Here is a 17,736-nt window from a genome sequence, read left to right on the forward strand (position 1 = left end):
CTGCTGGTAAATAAATCCCACTGCAAATTACAGTCACAGCCTAAAGAACAGCTTTAGTTTTACTGAAGTCATGGGTATATTACTGAAAATGGTATGCTTTAAATGGGAAATGAAACACATTATTTCCATGGTCCAGATTCAATTTGCTTTTAATAGTAAGCCTTACTGAAATATATTCACTTATAGATAAGGGCAGAAAAGAGAGACATCTAGTGGGTGGACGGAAGGAGTAAGCTCAGAAGCCACATCTGACACTCCTTCCACCTCTTGGCTAAATGTCTGAAAAAGCCATTTGTCAACTTTGTGAAACAGGTCAAAGGGATGTTGCTACTTCAATTTCAGAAAGAATACTAGAATACTAATGACTGAATGAAAAATCTTCCACTTGGGGTTTAAGAAGTCATTTCTCCTTGAGGGGAAAATACATAGAGGCATTTCATTCATTGTTCTAGTACCCTGAGGAATATTGCCCACAGAGTTGCAACCTTCCACTTTATAAAGGTGAAGATAGATAAATAGAAAAAGATAGTACTGCCCAAACCAAATAATGCTATTTCTTTTGAGATATACCAGTGGCAGGGGACTCCAGAGACATTTAACTCAGATGTCATCTAAAGGCGATCACTAGCAGATCTTTGAGCTTGAGGTCATTAAAACATATATACACACATAAGGGCTGATCCATTTTTTCAGTGGACCATCTTAAAAGGAAGATAACTTTATTCACCAAATGTTTAAGCATCTGCCACATGCCAAGCACTGTATTTTATAACATCATCACAAACTTCCCTTTTACTTGTAGCCTAAAAACGTTTTACTAGTCTTTATAAGTCAAGTGAGGTACTATTTCATAAAAGATCCAGTTATGTCACTGGCAAGTTGAACTTTCAGTATTAGTGAGATCAGAAACGAGGTACACAAATTTAGCACCAATGTGGAGATACACAGCCAAAATGTGAAAGACCTCAAGTATGCTCCGTGCTAAGATTAGGCAGTGTGAAATCCCCATGGTTTTTCTGTATATGGAATGTCACTTTTCTTTTAAGAGCTCATTGCCTATTCATAAAGTCCAACCCAATCTCAAATAGACTGCTGAGTTTTAGGCTCCTGCATTAGTTCAGCACATGAGCCTGGTAACTGTAGTATCAAACATGACTTGGTCATCTGATACCTCCCTCTAGTAGTCTAGCACAGTAATGTTGCTATTAGCTTTCCCAACAGAATTAGTCAGAGAAACTAAGAAATGTTGCCAAATTAATTTTGCAAAAACATTTAATAAACCATATGCTATTCAGTAAAATATCAAAAGAATTATAACCAATAAGTTCTATTCTGCCACTACTTGTGTGGTTTTTGCAGTCACTTTTTCCACAATGCTATTTATGTCAATCATGTCTGTGATTTCACCCTGAACTGCATCAACTTTTTCAGCCAGTTTGTATTCGAGGGTGTGTTTGAAGGTGTATGATATCCTTCAATCTTCCCTTCCACTCTTCTCCTAACTTAACTTCTCCTCATCACAATATTCTAATCCCTTCCCCAATTGCTGTAACTCAAGTTGCTTCTGTCATATCTAAAACATTGTCCCCACCTACTCTCCATCTACTAAAACATTCATCTTTCAAGGTCTGGGGTAAGAAAAATCAGTCTACTGCAGTAGAAACTACCCCACTAGTGCTTTAGTCATCTCATGAATATATACATTATTCCAACTAATCATTATGGCATTAAAAACAAGTCTCAGATTTTCTTGTTGCTCACAAATTTATTTCGGAAAGATCCCATGTACCCCCAATAAGAAAAAGACGTATGGTTCCAATCCTGATACCAATTTTCTAAAATAATTCCAAATAAGATTAACAAATTAACAATTTGATGAATCGAATCTTATTCATCAAAAATGGAGGAAGTTTAGAATTAAGCCATCTCTAAATCAAGTGGTTTAACATGGGCTCTGGACAATAAAAGAGAGTCAAAATTGATCAATAAAAGCCAGAGGTAGAAATTAGTCATGTTTCTACTGCTCATGTTGAATGTTGCAAGACACTTCAGGACATTTCAATTATCCCTGTACAACGATCTGATTTAGAGCCCATGATCATTGACACTACAGAGATTTCGAAATGACTGAAGACTTAGATAATTACTTAAGACCTACTTCAGAAAAGTTATGATCACTCAGTAATCCTCCACTATTTTATGCAGAATTTCACTTTTAAGGTGGAAACCAGTGAACAGAAAAAGTCGTAATTCGGTCATATTTGACAAATATGGGTATTCTGAAGGAACAAAATTTGTATACTCATGTAATTCACTTTTAATTTTAACATGAAAAATAATTTTTATTCATTCATTCATCAAACAACCTACTGAGACAACTACTATATGCCAAGCAATACGTAAGGCACTGAAAATATGAAATGAATAAAGAAGATGCTACTGTAGAATTACTTTCTTCATCTGTTGTTGGATATAACATTTAGGTAAAAATTTTAGGAGCAAAGTACTAATTTTTAAACCATAGATCCACTTTTACAAGCCCCACTTTCACCTTACACAGCTGGATTTCTCCCTCTAAACAACTATCACTACCATTTTTAGAAAGAGAAATTTCACACTTACTGTCTCTCAGATCTTATCTAGGCAAAATATTTGTCCCTCCTCTAAGAGTGCCTTTACTATTAGACTCGCCTCTAAGCCAAGGACAGAATATTAATTCATCTTTATGCACAGTACTTGAACCACAGTAGACAGTCAATAAATGTTCTGGGATTGAAGGCCCAAAACTTGATGCAATATATAGGTAATATAAGTGAATGCTGGTGCTTGAATAAATGGGAAACTTTATTTTAATTCAGCATCTTAGTTTTAATGTAATTATAAAAGTCACCAAAAATTGACAGAACACTAGAAAACAATTGCTAAATCAAAATAGAATATCATATACTTTTAATTTTTCATCTTTTTCTTTCATGTTTTTCAGTTGCCTTCTTTCCTAGATTATGTATTTCTATTGCTTGTTTCTTTTTTAATGTTCCTGTGACCACTGGAGCACTAGTAATAAATCCTTAACTCAAATAGGTTATATTTAATTTCAGCACCCAAGCTCCAAATGCATCAGCTAAAGTGGGTTATAGCATGGAGAATACCTCAGATGACCACATATTTTAATTTATTTTTGTTAAGAGTCTATCAAGACCAAGGCAAATTATAATAAAAGTTCTCATATAATAGAAAACAAATTATGTGGAAAAGGATAAACATTTATACAGTATTGAAGCATTATCAACAATGAGTAGCAGAAATTCTTTTTCACTGAAGTCTAAAAGCCATGCCAGCCCTCCAGCAGATCCAAAGATTCTTGCTAAAGGTCAATTCAGGATATAGACCTAATATAGGAACCAAGTATTTACTGTCAAGATTTGCTATGAAAGTCCCACATAACTTGTAACAACTCTGTCTTTGGCCAACTATATATACAAGGTGCTGTTACAACGAAATATATTTTAAGGCACAGGATTCCAAACTGAGTAGAACATTTTGCTCCCGGAGTTTGCATAGATTTTGGATTATTTATACCAGCTAATAGAATTAGTACCAATTAACCTGAGAGACTTCAGAGGGCTATCCAAGGTACTCATGCCTAGTGACTATGAACTATGAAAGTTCAGATAGAATGGGTCACAGGAATCAAGGTTGAGCTGGTAAGAGAAGGGGGAAAAGACTGGACTTCACTACTGACAGATCAGCCCAGAATGACGGGAACAAAAACATTCTTTATGGTACAAATAAGTTTTTTACAACACAAATAATCTCCTCAATAATTTTATAAACATTCTAGTATCAGAAAGAAGTTTCTATAAATATATTCTCCAGTACTTTTCTGTAGAAATTAAGAATAAAGATCATAATTGGCCTATTATCCCTGTATTTCATATTATTTCTAAATATATTCCTAGAAATATCTGCAAGAATAGTTATTTTGATCTTTAAGTAGCTGTGAATATAAAGCAAAAAAAATGTATTGGGGTTCTGAATAACCACTTTATCTCTTACAAGAAGAGGGTGAGTACTTATAGTAGGTGCCATGAATTAATGTCTAAGTTAGACATGAAAATTGCTCACTTTTTGAAAAGCAGGCATCAAGTTAAGATAATGACCATTGATTTTATTTGTCCTTTACTATTTCCCACTTGATCAAAGCACTGCCTATTAAAAAGGATAAATCAGATAACACCTTTACTACTACAAATGAATCAACAGAAAAGGCTAGGTTTTGCAGTCAGAATCTACTACACTGCTAATATTGCTATTATTAAGCTACATATATTCTAACAACTCAAAGAAATTGCAGGATAATCCAGCATAATGCCTTTACCTTATATATAAATTGAATTAAGGTCCAGAGAGTTCAAATAATTTGTCCAAAATAATAAAAATATATTTTCCAAGTTTTAACAAAAAACAAATTTCGAGGAGCTATATCATCAATTATCAGAAACAGAATTAAAAATTCAATCACTGGCTTCAGTTGGTGCTTTTCCAATGTACCGTGCTCATGTTGCTTGATATCTAATCAGTGTTACAGACTTTTTAGTTCACCTTGGTCAACCTCTACATATTTCCAACTGAAGTTGCTTTAAGTTGAAAAAACGATATACAATCACAGGGGAGAGATATAAAGAAACAAGAATGCTGTTACCATCCTATTAGGGTTCACTCCTCCAAAAGTAGAGCAAAAGGGATATCAGGAAATACACAAGAAAGGCTGGAGTTTTGTCTCCCCAAATAAGTGTAAGCTTAAAGAAAGTTTTTGACCTTCATGTTTTTGTAGCAAACAGTTAAGAACATCTCTGTATAAATATGCCTGAGATTGTCATCAAACAGCTTTATAAACATGTCTTTCTAGCTTATTCACTTACTACTCAACCATCGCCGCTGGAAAAGACATTTATGACAATGCTAACAATATTTTATTGGGCCAGCAGCAAGACATCTTTACTGCTTATCAATATAGTTCTTTATCAAAAGATCTTTAATAAAGCAAAGTGCAGAACAGTATATACAGTAAGTTTCTATTTGTGTAAAATAAGAAAGCTACATTTATTTCTATCTACACAGAACATTACAATACAAGGACATCTAAGACATTCCAAGTAGTCTGTGTAATGATGTAAAAATGAGACAGGCTAGGGAAAAAAAACTTACTTTTGCTAATCTACTCTTTGGTACTGTTTGAATAGTATTTTTATAATGTTTGTGGAATACTTTTTCCAGTTAAAAAAAAAGGAGACCTTTGATACTGATGATGATACTACTATAGGATATATAGTTTGTCTTTTACAACTCCATACTCAAAGAAGGAAGATTCACAAAAATGATTATAGGATTTTAAATATTCAGATCCACTCTAAACAAAAACTGAAGTTTACTCCCCAATTCTATCTTCATAGTAAAAACAAAAAAACTAAACACTTTATATTATTTCACTTTTGAATAGAAATATTCTAACCCTAACGTGTTATTTTCACGAATAATGGAGTTCAAGTGTTCACTGACAATTGCTAGTAAAAAGCCTATGAAACATTTCCCATTTTATCTTTCTATAAATAACTGGTAAAATTTTAAGGTCACAAGAAATTTTCTACTATACACATTACAGAGATTTCAATAACTCCCAAATCTCAACAGAAACAGATATCATATCACATACATAAAAACAAAGTAGAATTACATTACTTTAAAAAAAAAAAAACATTAGAAAAGGTAATTCAGTTTTAATTTATTTTCATCACTTTTTCTTCATAATCCAGATATTTTAAAATGCAAAGAAAATTAACTTTCAATGGTATGTTCAGGGACTGGCACTAAAAAAAATTTTCAGACTGCAAATGAGTTATACAAATGAAAATATCAAATGGAGATCCAGTTATCAAAATGAAAGCACTCAACATATTAAAAGTTCACAAGTATTTGTATTGAGCACATTAAAAAAGTCAGCTTGCTAACAACTGTTGTGATTTTAAAGAACTACTGCAGAAGTTTGAAGAAAATAGATTTATTAGTTAACTTATAAAGAGATTAAAGAGCCTGAAACAAGTATTAAAAAGAAATTTGTGCCTTTATTAGAATGTTGTTAGGCTTTAAATATGCCAATTTTGATAAATTATTGTTGTTGTTTTGTTTTTTTATAAGAAACAACACTACAGAACTGCAATACTGGTCCAACACTCTTGTCTTTACTCTTCTTTTAAAGCAAGAAACAGAATGCGAGTAATCAGAAAGCACTAGCAGGCATCAGTTAATCCAAGATACTAGCTCTTAGTTCCAAAAGCACTTGCAAAGAAAACCTTTTCGGGGGAAGGGGTGGAGAGGGATGGAAGCACTCCATAATAACTGGAATCCCATGAGTGTGTATGCCAAGTCTCATGAGGCTATTTTTTGAATTTATCCTTTACTTGGTCATGGTTTTTTCCCTCAAATACAATTTTTCTTTGACTTTTTTTCCTCAAAGTATAAAAAGTATGAAATATAAACAAGCTCTTGCACTGCACACTTAGAAGTGTACAATTCAAGCATTATAGAGCTATCTACACACTGATAAATCCCATCAAATCTTGGATAATTCATTAATATACAAAATATCAGGGCACAGAAAGAACTAAAACCCACTTCTTTTTGTTACACATAAGATTCAAATATTCAATCTAAAGAAAAACACAATCACTTTCGCTCTCTTCTACATCTGCATGTTGGTACACTTATTAAAATATTCCTGTATAATCATGTTTGGTGTTACTATTTCAAGTCAGGTTTAAAACCTCAAAACCAGCCATCCAGACAAAACAGGTAATCAGAAAGATTATCTCTTCCCCACCTCCCTAACCCCAATAACTATGAAGTCAATTTTACGACATGACTCCAAACACTGGATTGTGACGACAAATGCTAGGTCCAATTTCTTCATAGTCCTTTTTGGTGTGGCATACTTGGTAGAACTCAGGCTGAAAACAAAAAATGTATATTTTTTATAAAGGTCAAAAATCTACCATCTTCAAAGTACACTGAAATAAATTTTAAGAGTGATGCTTTGAAATAGATGTTAAGTCTAAAATGTTTATTATTAGTCCATTCATGGCATGAAAGCTTAGAAATTCTAGCAGCCATGACTTACAACCAGCTATAAATCTTTATCGGAACTCCAAAAGAGCAATTAACTCCTGTCCCCCTATCCTTGTCTCACACACCTGCTGTGAGGATTCTGAAATTTTGAAGAATGGAAGGTTCTCAAATGTCTAGTCTCTTCTGTTGAGACTTTCCCACATTTTCATTGCACCAATAATGTAAAGAAGCAGCATTCGCCTAACTACAGATGAACTACTCCTAGGCATGCTATGACCATTTTTCGTCTAGTTCTAAGAAATGTCTAGATCATTTGCCTTCCTCACTCTAGGTCTGGAAAAGATAGACTGTTCCATGCTGTGTTACCTCATTTCTCAAGGCAAAGTCACAAACTCAACTAGGTTATAAGGCCCAACTGAAGAAGACTAAAATTGAGGAAGAAAATAACTTTCACCTCCTATTTTGGAAATGGCTTTAAATCCAAAGTTGTACAGTTATTCAATAATTCAGACAAAAGCCTCTTCATTTTAATATTCCATGCACTACCAGAACAAAACACCAATACTTCCTAGGTTAATGGTATTAGAACACTAGAATACCTTTTAAGGGGGCTTTTAAAGACATTTTAATTTGGGGACAGGATTTAGAACAATTCCCTTTACTCAGTGGAGAACATCATACTTTCTATGCAATGAAACTTAACTTGTACCTTAACGTTTTTAAATACTTAAACAGAACAAACAAGGACTTTCTGATGACTAAATTACCAATATAATAGAACTGTCTCTACAGATAAACTTTAAAACATAGTATAAAATGGTCACTCTGAAACAATGCCTAGCAAGCTAAAAAAAAAAAAAATTAAATTAAAATGACTTCCAATTAAATTTAAATTACTTCCAATTTTTAAAATACTACAAATACATATAGACAAAGTTTCCTATTATTTTTAGATAAAATTTAAAGGAATTTGCTTTGTTCTAAGTACAGACAGATTCTTCTATCTTAAAAAAAAAATGTATAAATTTAAACATAAGCTTCAGCCAAGCGCAGTAGCTCACACCTATAAACTCAGCGCTCTTTGGGAGGTTGAGGTGGGAGGATCACTTGAGCCCAGGAGTTTGAGACCAGCCTGGGCAACATAGTAAGACCTCATCTCAATAAAAAATAATAATAAAGGCCAGGAGCAGTGGCTCACGCCTGTAATCCCAATGATTTGGGAGGCCGAGGTGGGTGGATCACCGAAGGTCAGGAGTTCGAGAGTAACCTAGCCAACATGGTGAAACCCAGTCTCTACTAAAAATGCAAAATTAGCCAGGTGTGGTGCACGCCTGTAGTCCCAGCTACTTGGGAGGCTGAGACAGGAGAATCACTTGAACCCAGGAGGCAGAGGTTGCAGTGGGCCAAGATCATGCCATTGCACTCCAGCCTGGGTGACAAGAGCAAAACTCCATCTCAAAAATAAATAAATAAATAAATAAAATAAGAAAACAGTAATGATAAAATAAAATAAAAGTAAGCTTCATCACACTCACCGTGGAAGCCAGCATTGATCCTCCAAACCAAACTGCGTATCGCTGCATGTGGTGTGTAATGACTTGTACATCAATAGGTTTTGGCTAAGAAAGACATAGTAAGATCATCTTCATAGTAAATTCAAATAATATCTGTGTCATTTAACCTTAAATGTACATATACAAAAATAATATTTGTACTAATTCAAGTGGTATCTTACAAACCAGAAACAACTGAGATGCCTGTCTGAGAGGGAAGGAATTGGGAACACTGTGGAAGAGACTGGGAGGGAACAGAGCAGAATAAATGGAAGGAAAACATCAATGAGCACACGTTTTATACAGTTCTGACTTGAAGAACCTAAATGTTAGTGTTTTACATATTTAAAAATAAAAATGTTTTACATATTTAAAAATAACACCTTAAAAGAAGGGGAGGTTGGGGCAAAACAAAGTACAGCAACAGCAAATTAAACTAATTGTACTTTTTTCAAACATAAGCATACTAAGGTGAGGAAAGGGATTAACCCAAGCAACTTGTGAACACAGTATTTTGCATCTTATAAGCCGTCAGGCTAAAGATAAAATATAAGCAAATACTGATCTCTAGTTTTGGGTCTATTTTTCACAGTGGTATGGATTAACAATTCTGAAACTATTATATACATATTCAGGGATTAAGCAAAAACATAAATATATTATATAGATAACAGGAGCCAGGCTTCTCACTGTCACAGAAGGGCATTACCATATGGAAGGGCAGAAAACTAGAGTGAACCCTCTATAACTGGAGACATCCATAAAAATTCATGGTTTTTAATTTATGCAGAGAATTAGATATAGATGTAGAGACACACACACACACCCCTAACTCTAATCACTGAGAAGTCCTAGACTCCATGATAGCCTAGTAGCAACGAGCACAAAGCTTGGTTTCTTAGCAGTGTTCTCCACTAAAAGGAACAAGACAAAGATGTCTTGAAGAAAGAAAAGGGGGGAAAAAGGGTGATTCCAGGGCCAGAAAGAGAAAGTACAAGATCAGCCTGAAACACCTTGCTGTGCCAGGAAGTACAGAAGTAGGCAAAAAAAGATGTGGCTGCATCAAAAAAAAAAAAAAAAATCTAAGAGCCATTTAAATAACTCCCACTGGTCAAATCTGAAGAAAAAAAAAAGTGGCATTAAAATTAATGATGAGTGGTATTACTGGTATTATGATATCACAGTGATATTAAAGATACAGACCACAAAATGAGAAATCAGGAGTTCATATAGATATTACTGAAAGAATAAATGAATGTGGGAGAAGGGAAAACTCTTCCTAACAGTAAAACAAGACTTAAAAACATACAAGGAATGATGGAATTTGCAAAACGCCATTTAGCGACTACCACAGCAGTAACTGTTTTAGGAAAGAATCACAATGGATGCTAAAAACTAGTGATTGAAACTTTAATGAGCAACAGGATAGTCTGAAGGTGTCTCCTCATAAGATTCGTATTAAATATAAAGGAAAACAAAATAACTTCATAGTGAAGAAACCTGGCAGACACAACTTCAACCAAATGCTCAAAATCCACACACAGGACAAATTCTATCACGTGTCTACTGATACAACGCTCTAAAAATGATACAACATCAATTCTGTGGCATCACTGTCAAAAGTACATAATCTGAACCTAGTCAGGCAGAAATATTAAACAAACCCAAGCTGAAGGATATGCTACAAAATAAATGACTGTACTCTTCAAAAATGTTACATTCATTCAAGAAAGACAAAGAACATTGAGTATGTAACAGACTGAAGCAACACAGTAAATGAAACATGCAATCCTTGACTGGATCCTGGATAAGGGAGAAAAAAAGGTATTTTGTTTTTCTTTTGTTATAAGGGACATTAGTGAAACAACTGGTAAAATTAGAATCAGTTCTGTAACTAGCTAACACTGGATCAAGGTTATGTTCATGATTCTGACAACTGTAATATGTTCTTGATTTTAGAAATATACTAAAATGATTGGGGATAATGAACCATCATATCTACAATTCAGAGTGTGCGTGTGTGTGTGTGTGTGTGTGTGTGTACACACACACATATTTATAGTAACAGAATGATATGGCTTTTTTCAAAGCTGTTTGGTTGCCATTAAAAATTACAGACTGAAGGAGAATTAAGCCAGAGATAGACAGATATATAAACACATGCTATTAAGACCTATAAAAGTTACTAGCAAGAAAAATTAAGGTGAAGAAAGCAGTCCTCCAGAACAAAAGGTTTTTCGTATACATGATGAGCATCCCAAGTCTGAAAATCCAAAATGCTCCAAGATCCAAAAACCCTTTTTTTTTTTTGAGACGGAGTCTGGCTCTGTCGCCCAGGCTGGAGTGCAGTGGCCGGATCTCAGCTCACTGCAAGCTCCGCCTCCCGGGCTTACGCCATTCTCCTGCCTCAGCCTCCTGAGTAGCTGGGACTACAGGTGCCCGCCATGTCGCCCAGCTAGTTTTTTGTTTTTGTTTTTTTTAGTAGAGACGGGGTTTCCACGTGTTAGCCAGGATGGTCTCGATCTCCTGACCTCGTGATCCGCCCATCTCGGCCTCCCAAAGTGCTGGGATTATAGGCTTGAGCCACCGCGCCCGGCCTGAAAAACTTTTTGAGCACCAACATGATGCTCAAAGGAAATGCTCACGATTTCAGATTTTTGGATTAAGGATGTTGAACCAGTATATAATGCAAATACTCCAAAATCCAGAAAAATTCAAAACCTGAAACACTTCTGGTACGAAGCAATTCAAAAAAGGGATACCCAACCTGTTTCTTTTGATATGTCGATACAGTACTGATCACTGGGTAAATTTATTTCTTATTTACAAGTGTAAAAAGAGCTTAAAAATGTTAAACAATCTTACTTTATTAAAATACTGTACTCAAAAATATACAGCATTGTTTTTTACTTATATATCTGTAATGAGTTATTAAAAGCTAAACGGCTACTTAATACATCCATAACCACACCATTAGGACAATCAACGTCAATCTCTTAAGTATTCTAACAAAAAAAAAACGGAATATGCACTACGTTCATTCACATAATCAATGTGATTAGTAGGATTCTCAGTACAGAGAATTAAAACTATACTTGCAAAACCCAATGATTTCTTTTTTAGGTAGGAGGCAGGGTAGATAGGTATGTGGATAAGGAGAGTAGATGGACGGACAGATGAATGGATGAATGGGTGGGTGGGCTGGTGGTTTGGTTGGTTGGGAAGGGGATGCAAAAGCAAAGGCAACATTTTAAAAGTTTATTGAGTAGACTTCCTTAAGTATGAGGTCACGATATTATAGAGACAGAGTTCAATATTTTGCCTTCTACCCAAAACATACACTTTTTACTGCATTCCTATGGCTTTACTCAAGATAATCAAAATATAAGTGCTGAAAAGAGTCAGACATCATGCAATTTCTCAACAATCAGCAAACCGTAGAGTATTATGCTTTACTTTTAAGTAATTCTGAATGATTGTGGAAGTCTCAGATAAAGTGCTCATTCTTGGTAATTTTTTAAGCAGAAGGTATTTTATTTAGCAACTTATCCTCTAAATCAATGTTCTGCTTCAATATTTAACAAGGATGAAAAAAAATGAAAAATCTATCTCTAAATATAGAAAGCAGACATCTGAGAATTTTAAATTAATTTTGATTTTTTTACCTCAAGCCTAAAAGTCCAGGACATGTAATACAAAAGTTACTTTGTTAAACCACCAATTTGATTGCACACTTTGAGGTTGTTATGTGGTAGCTAAAGTCAGTTTTTGAGAGCAGGTTTGACTACTCAACAATGGTGTCAATCTCAACTCAGCTTTGCTGTCCTTCTATAGTATATAAAATTTTGTGGATCCAAAATTAATTTTATTGTTGGTGTATGCAAAGAAATCTACTATATTAATTATCTATGAGAGAGGTATAGAAAAAAAAAGTCTTTCCACAGGTATTACTAAGAATTATTTTCCAGAAATACAGACAATATCCTAAAAGAATCAAATGATCCAGAATATCATAGACATAAATCTATAACATTAACCATTTCCATTAGAATACCTGACAGGTTCCTCTTATTTTCCTAAATCAGAGGGAATGTTGGCAAATATTTCTCATCCCAATCAAGGAAGGCACCCTCAACTTTCTCACCAATAATCAAAAAAACCAACCTTCAATCTACCGCCACTCAATTCCTCACTTAATTTCAGCCGGGCATCTACAGTTCTTTTCAAATCTCTTTGCAAGCGACGTCCAAAGTCCCTGAACATGGTTGAACCTCCAGAGAGGACAATATTCTAGTGGAGAGAAAATAAATATAAATATTTAAAAAGAAAAGTTTAAAGGTACACGGTACTGAAATGCTATTATATCCTTTTAATGAGAGGTATTTAATATAATGGACAGACTACATAAAAGTTTTTTTAAAGTTAGATCTTGAATAACAATTTTGCTATAAATACCTTGTAGAGAGGACGCCTGACATCAATAGGACAATTCTGAATTACTTCATCTACAACTTCTGAGATAGGCTGTGTAAAGTCTGGATTAGCAAACTGAAAAATAAGTTGGATATATAATAGAGATCATATCACTACTGACAAATATCACAATAAAAGGTTAAAGTTTTCAGTTCAAAAACAAAAGGCCTTTTAGAAACTATTAATACTGGTCTCTAACAGATTCAAATTGAAGACACTGAAATCAGAGAAAACTCAAAATTATGATGATATATACCATTTTATAACTACCAGAATAGCAAACATGTAAAGTCATACATATACTATGAGCTGGCAAAAATCTGGGTAAATAGAAACTTTCATATAATGCTTGTGAGAGTATACACTGATGTAACCACTCTGGAGAATAATCTGGCAACAATAAAATAGTGACATGGTCTAGCTGTGTGTCCCCACCCAAATCTCATCTTTAATTGCACTGCTATAATTTCCATGTGTTGTGGGAGGGACCTGGTGGGAGATAACTGAATCATGAGGGTGGTTTCCCCCATATTATTCTCGTGGAGTGAATAAGTTGCACAAGATATGACGGTTTCATCAGGGGTTTCTGCTTTTGCGTCTTCCTCATTCTCTCCTTGCCTGCTGCCATCATGTAAGACAGGACTTGCTCCTCCTTGCTTTCTGCCATGATTGTGAGGTTTCCCCAGCCACTGGAACCGTAAGTCGAATTAAACCTCTTTCTTTTATAAATTGCCCAGTCTCAGGTATGTCTTTATCAGCAGTATGAAAACAGACTAATACAAATAGCTAACAAAATTTTAAATACACATACTAGTAACTCCACTTCTTAGAACAAACCCTGAAGAAACTCCCCAAACATGTATGCTGTTACATATGCACTATTTACTATAGCCTTGTTTCTAAGAGGAAAAACCTGTAAGTCCATCAACAGGGGATGAAATAAATAAATGTAGTCTAACCTCATTATTCATGATTCCGTATCTGTGAATTTACCTGCTCGCTAAAACATATTTATAACCCCCAAATCAAAACATGGTTATTCATGGACATGTACATGTGCAGAGCAACAAAAATTTGAGTCCACTGATGTGCACATTCCCAGCTGAGGTTGAACAAGATGATACTCTGCTTTCTAGTTTCAGCTCTCATACTATAAACAAGTGTCCTTTTCACAGTTCTATTTAGTGACACAGTTTTCGTATTTTTGTTAGTGATTTCATTATTTAAAATGGCCCCCAAACATACTGCTGAAGTGCTGGCTACTAAACACAAGGAGGCTGTGACGTGTCTCACAGAGAAAAAGCCAAGTTAGATCGCTTTGTTCAGACATGTGTTCTAGTGCTATTGAATATAAATGAATATACTAAAATAATATACTAAATGCAGTGCCTTTAAAAAGAAACACACATGAAACAAGGGTATACATTAACGGGATAACAAAAATGTTACCAGAGGCTCAAAGAAACCTAACACTGTATTTCCCCTAGGAGCAACGGCTCAATGTTCACTAATTCAGTGCTCTCAAGAACTTTTTGGCACATCTACTTTGAATAACATCAGCTGTATATTCAAACGATGATATACCACAGTCAAAATAAACTTACTATTTCCAAACAGCTGGCACTAAAGAAAGACACACTTTTTCAAAAACTTAAAAACAACAACAACAACTTGATGCTAGGTATGGAGGCTCACATCTATAATCCCAGTGCTTTGGGAGGTCAAGGCAGGACGATTGCCTGAGGCCCAGAGTTTGACATCAGCCTGGGCAACATAGTGAGACCATCTCTACAAAAAAATTAAAAACCAGCTAGGCACGGTAGCACACACCTGTAGTTCCAGCTACTTGAGAGGCTGAGGAAGGAGGACTGCTTGACCTACGAGTTCTAGGTTACACCGAGTTATCATCACACCACTGCACTCCAGCCTGGGGGACAGAGAGAGACTCTGTCTCTAAATAAATAATCAAAATCTAGCTCTAATTGGTCAAAAACAAACAAGTACTGTTTATCTCCTCAGCTACTCATTTTTATAATTAGGTCATACTAATTGACAGATAATATTCCTTTATTTATTAAACTGAGTCTGTAACTATATTGATAATTATTGGGCATGTGTCAATTTTTTTCCAGGTTTTTTTTTTTTTTTTTAAACCGAGCCTCACTCTGTCGCCCAGGCTGGAGTGCAGTGGCGCAATCTTTGCTCACTGCTACCTTTGCCTCCCGGGTTCAAGCAATTCTCCTACCTCAGCCTCCCAAGTAGCTGGGATTACAGGCGCCCGCCACCATGCCCGGCTAATTTCTGTATTTTTAGTAGAGACAGAGTTTCGCCATCCATGTTGGCCAGGCTGATCTGGAACTCCTGACTTCAACTGATCCGCCTGCCTCGGCTTCCCCAAGTGCTGGGATTATAGGTGTAAGCCACCACGCCCAGCCTCTTTCCAGTTTTTAAGATTAGTTTTAAATTATTTACAGGTTGTGCATACAATGAAAAGAGATTTAATGTTTTCGAAGTGACACATACTAATACAAAATCTTTTAATTTAGATCATGTAAAACATCACTAAGATTCTACTGACCTTTATTATAATAAAAGAAAAGAACCTGGCAGTCAAAATCTATCTTTTTGAAGCATGCTGAGGAGTGTACATAAGGAACTCTAAGAGGAATACACACTGGGTATGAAAACGTGGCTCATATTGAGCCTTTAGAACCCAACCTACAGACTAGGGTAAATTTTATCTGTCAAAGAAAACAGAATAGAGCTCAACTTAGCTGGCTCTGTAAGTAATTTAAAGACAAGCTCATGTGCTGGCAGAAAATGACTTAGTTACTGATTAAGTGGAGTGAGCAGCAGAATCAGAATCCTAAAAATTTTATTTTCCATGAACACATCCATGATCTTCAACAACCATTTTCAGTTTCAGACTGTGAAATCTTCTAAAGAGCCTTCAGTTCTCAAAACACTGTATTTTTATGATCCCAAAGTGACACTTTAACCTGAGAACCTATCATTTGCTCTAACTATAAAGAAAAGATTTACTTCTCCAAAATCTGTACAGAGAATATTAACGACCTGACAAAAATGTGTTCCATAATACTCATTTTTAAAAGTGTTATCAAATTGCTAACACAGAACTTGTAAATTTTTACATCGTCCTTTGTCAGCTGTACTCTTCAGTATTTGCCTAAAACAATAACACACACACACGTTAACCTTCCCATAGTCCTTTTCCTACCTGTAAGATAGTTCATCTGCTATACCATGCTGAAGTAAAAGGAACAAATAGGATTATTCAGTACTGTGCTATATCTCTGTGCCCCCCCACTTTTGTTTTTGTTTTTGTTTTTGTTTTTTAAGATGGAGTCTCGCTCTGTCACCCAGGTTGGAGTGCAGTGGCACCATCTTGGCTCACTGCAACCTCCGCCTCCCGGGTTCAAGCGATTCTCCTGCCTCAGCTTCCCGACTACCTGGGATTATAGGTGCCTGCCATCATGTCCAACTAATTTTTGTATTTTTAGTAGAGATGGGGTTTTACCATTTTGGCCAGGCTGATCTCGATCTCCTGACCTCGTGATCCACCCACCTCGGCCTCCCAAAGTGCTGGGATTACAGGCGTGAGCCGCCGCGCCAGGCCCTGTGCCCTTTTTATAGTAGTTTTTAATCAAGAACGCACAGAAGAGGCCAGGCGCAGTAATCCCAGCTACTTGGGAGGCTTAGGCAGGAGAATCACTTGAACCCAGGAGGCGGAGGTTGCAGTGAGACGAGATCGAGCCACTTCACTCCAGCTGGGTAACAGAGCAGGACTCCATCTCAAACAAACAACAAAAAAGAATGCACAGAAGAAAAATACAGAACCTTTAAATATTTACATACCCTAGATCCACACACAGAAATGCTAATTTAGTAAAAAAAAATGAAGTCTGACTTGAGTATATATTTGAAAAAAGTATAGGAACTACTGGACAACAGAACCCCAAGTGAGAGCTGGTAAAATATAAAGTAAAGCAGCAAGCAATGACTATTTAGTACATAACTGAAGAAGAAAAGGAATTAACAAATTTAAAAAGTGATAATAAATTGTTAAGAGTATTCAATGCTTTAATACTAACAGATTCAACCTAGGGTCTCTCATACTATTTTTCAAGCCTTTTCTTTTACTGTCAGCAAAATAGTCAGTTCTGCCTCTAACTGCTCCCTGGTCAAGTCTTAAGACTACTGATGCTGAGAACATTAGAAGAGACTGTCAAGGAAAGAATATCTTTACCCTTCTCCAAAAAAGACAGGAAGTAGCAAATATACCCAAATAAACACAGCAGTCCAAATCTTTCCTATACCTGGAAACTTATTACACAAGTTTTAAAACCTTAGGATGATTTTGTTAAAAAAACCAAAAAATTTCCTTTTAAAAACAAAATCCAAATGCCAAACCCACTCCTTCTAAAACAGCTATTTCTAGTATTTGTGATGAACTTACAGAACTACAAAAATAAATTTCCTTATTCTTTCATATATTTTATCCTCAGCGCTGAAGTACTGGACAGTTCAGATGCCTACACTTTCATCTAGCTGAAACAAAAAACCAAGT

The 17,736-nt window shown here is 35.4% G+C and overlaps 1 protein-coding gene across 4 annotated transcripts in view; it reads right to left on the reverse strand.

Moving 5' to 3' along the window:
- ACTR3 (ARP3 actin-related protein 3 homolog (yeast)) overlaps window positions 1–17,736 on the reverse strand; it is a 122,624-nt gene that overhangs the window by 44,689 nt on the left and 60,199 nt on the right. For 2 of the 4 annotated variants that reach the window (XM_011937706.1, XM_011937704.1), the window contains 4 exons: window positions 13,131–13,223; window positions 12,840–12,965; window positions 8,658–8,741; window positions 5,017–7,004 (listed from right to left, as the gene is read on the reverse strand). In XM_011937706.1, coding sequence (XP_011793096.1) covers window positions 6,909–7,004; window positions 8,658–8,741; window positions 12,840–12,965; window positions 13,131–13,223 — 399 coding nt within the window. In that variant the 3' untranslated portion in view covers window positions 5,017–6,908. Of the gene's footprint in view, window positions 1–5,016; window positions 7,005–8,657; window positions 8,742–12,839; window positions 12,966–13,130; window positions 13,224–17,736 lie in introns of those variants that run through there. The other 2 variants (XM_011937703.1, XM_011937707.1) reach the window with 2 other exon arrangements.

This window comes from Colobus angolensis, unplaced genomic scaffold (assembly GCF_000951035.1).
Source record: "Colobus angolensis palliatus isolate OR3802 unplaced genomic scaffold, Cang.pa_1.0 Scaffold168, whole genome shotgun sequence".
NCBI classification, from domain to species: Eukaryota; Metazoa; Chordata; class Mammalia; order Primates; family Cercopithecidae; genus Colobus; species Colobus angolensis.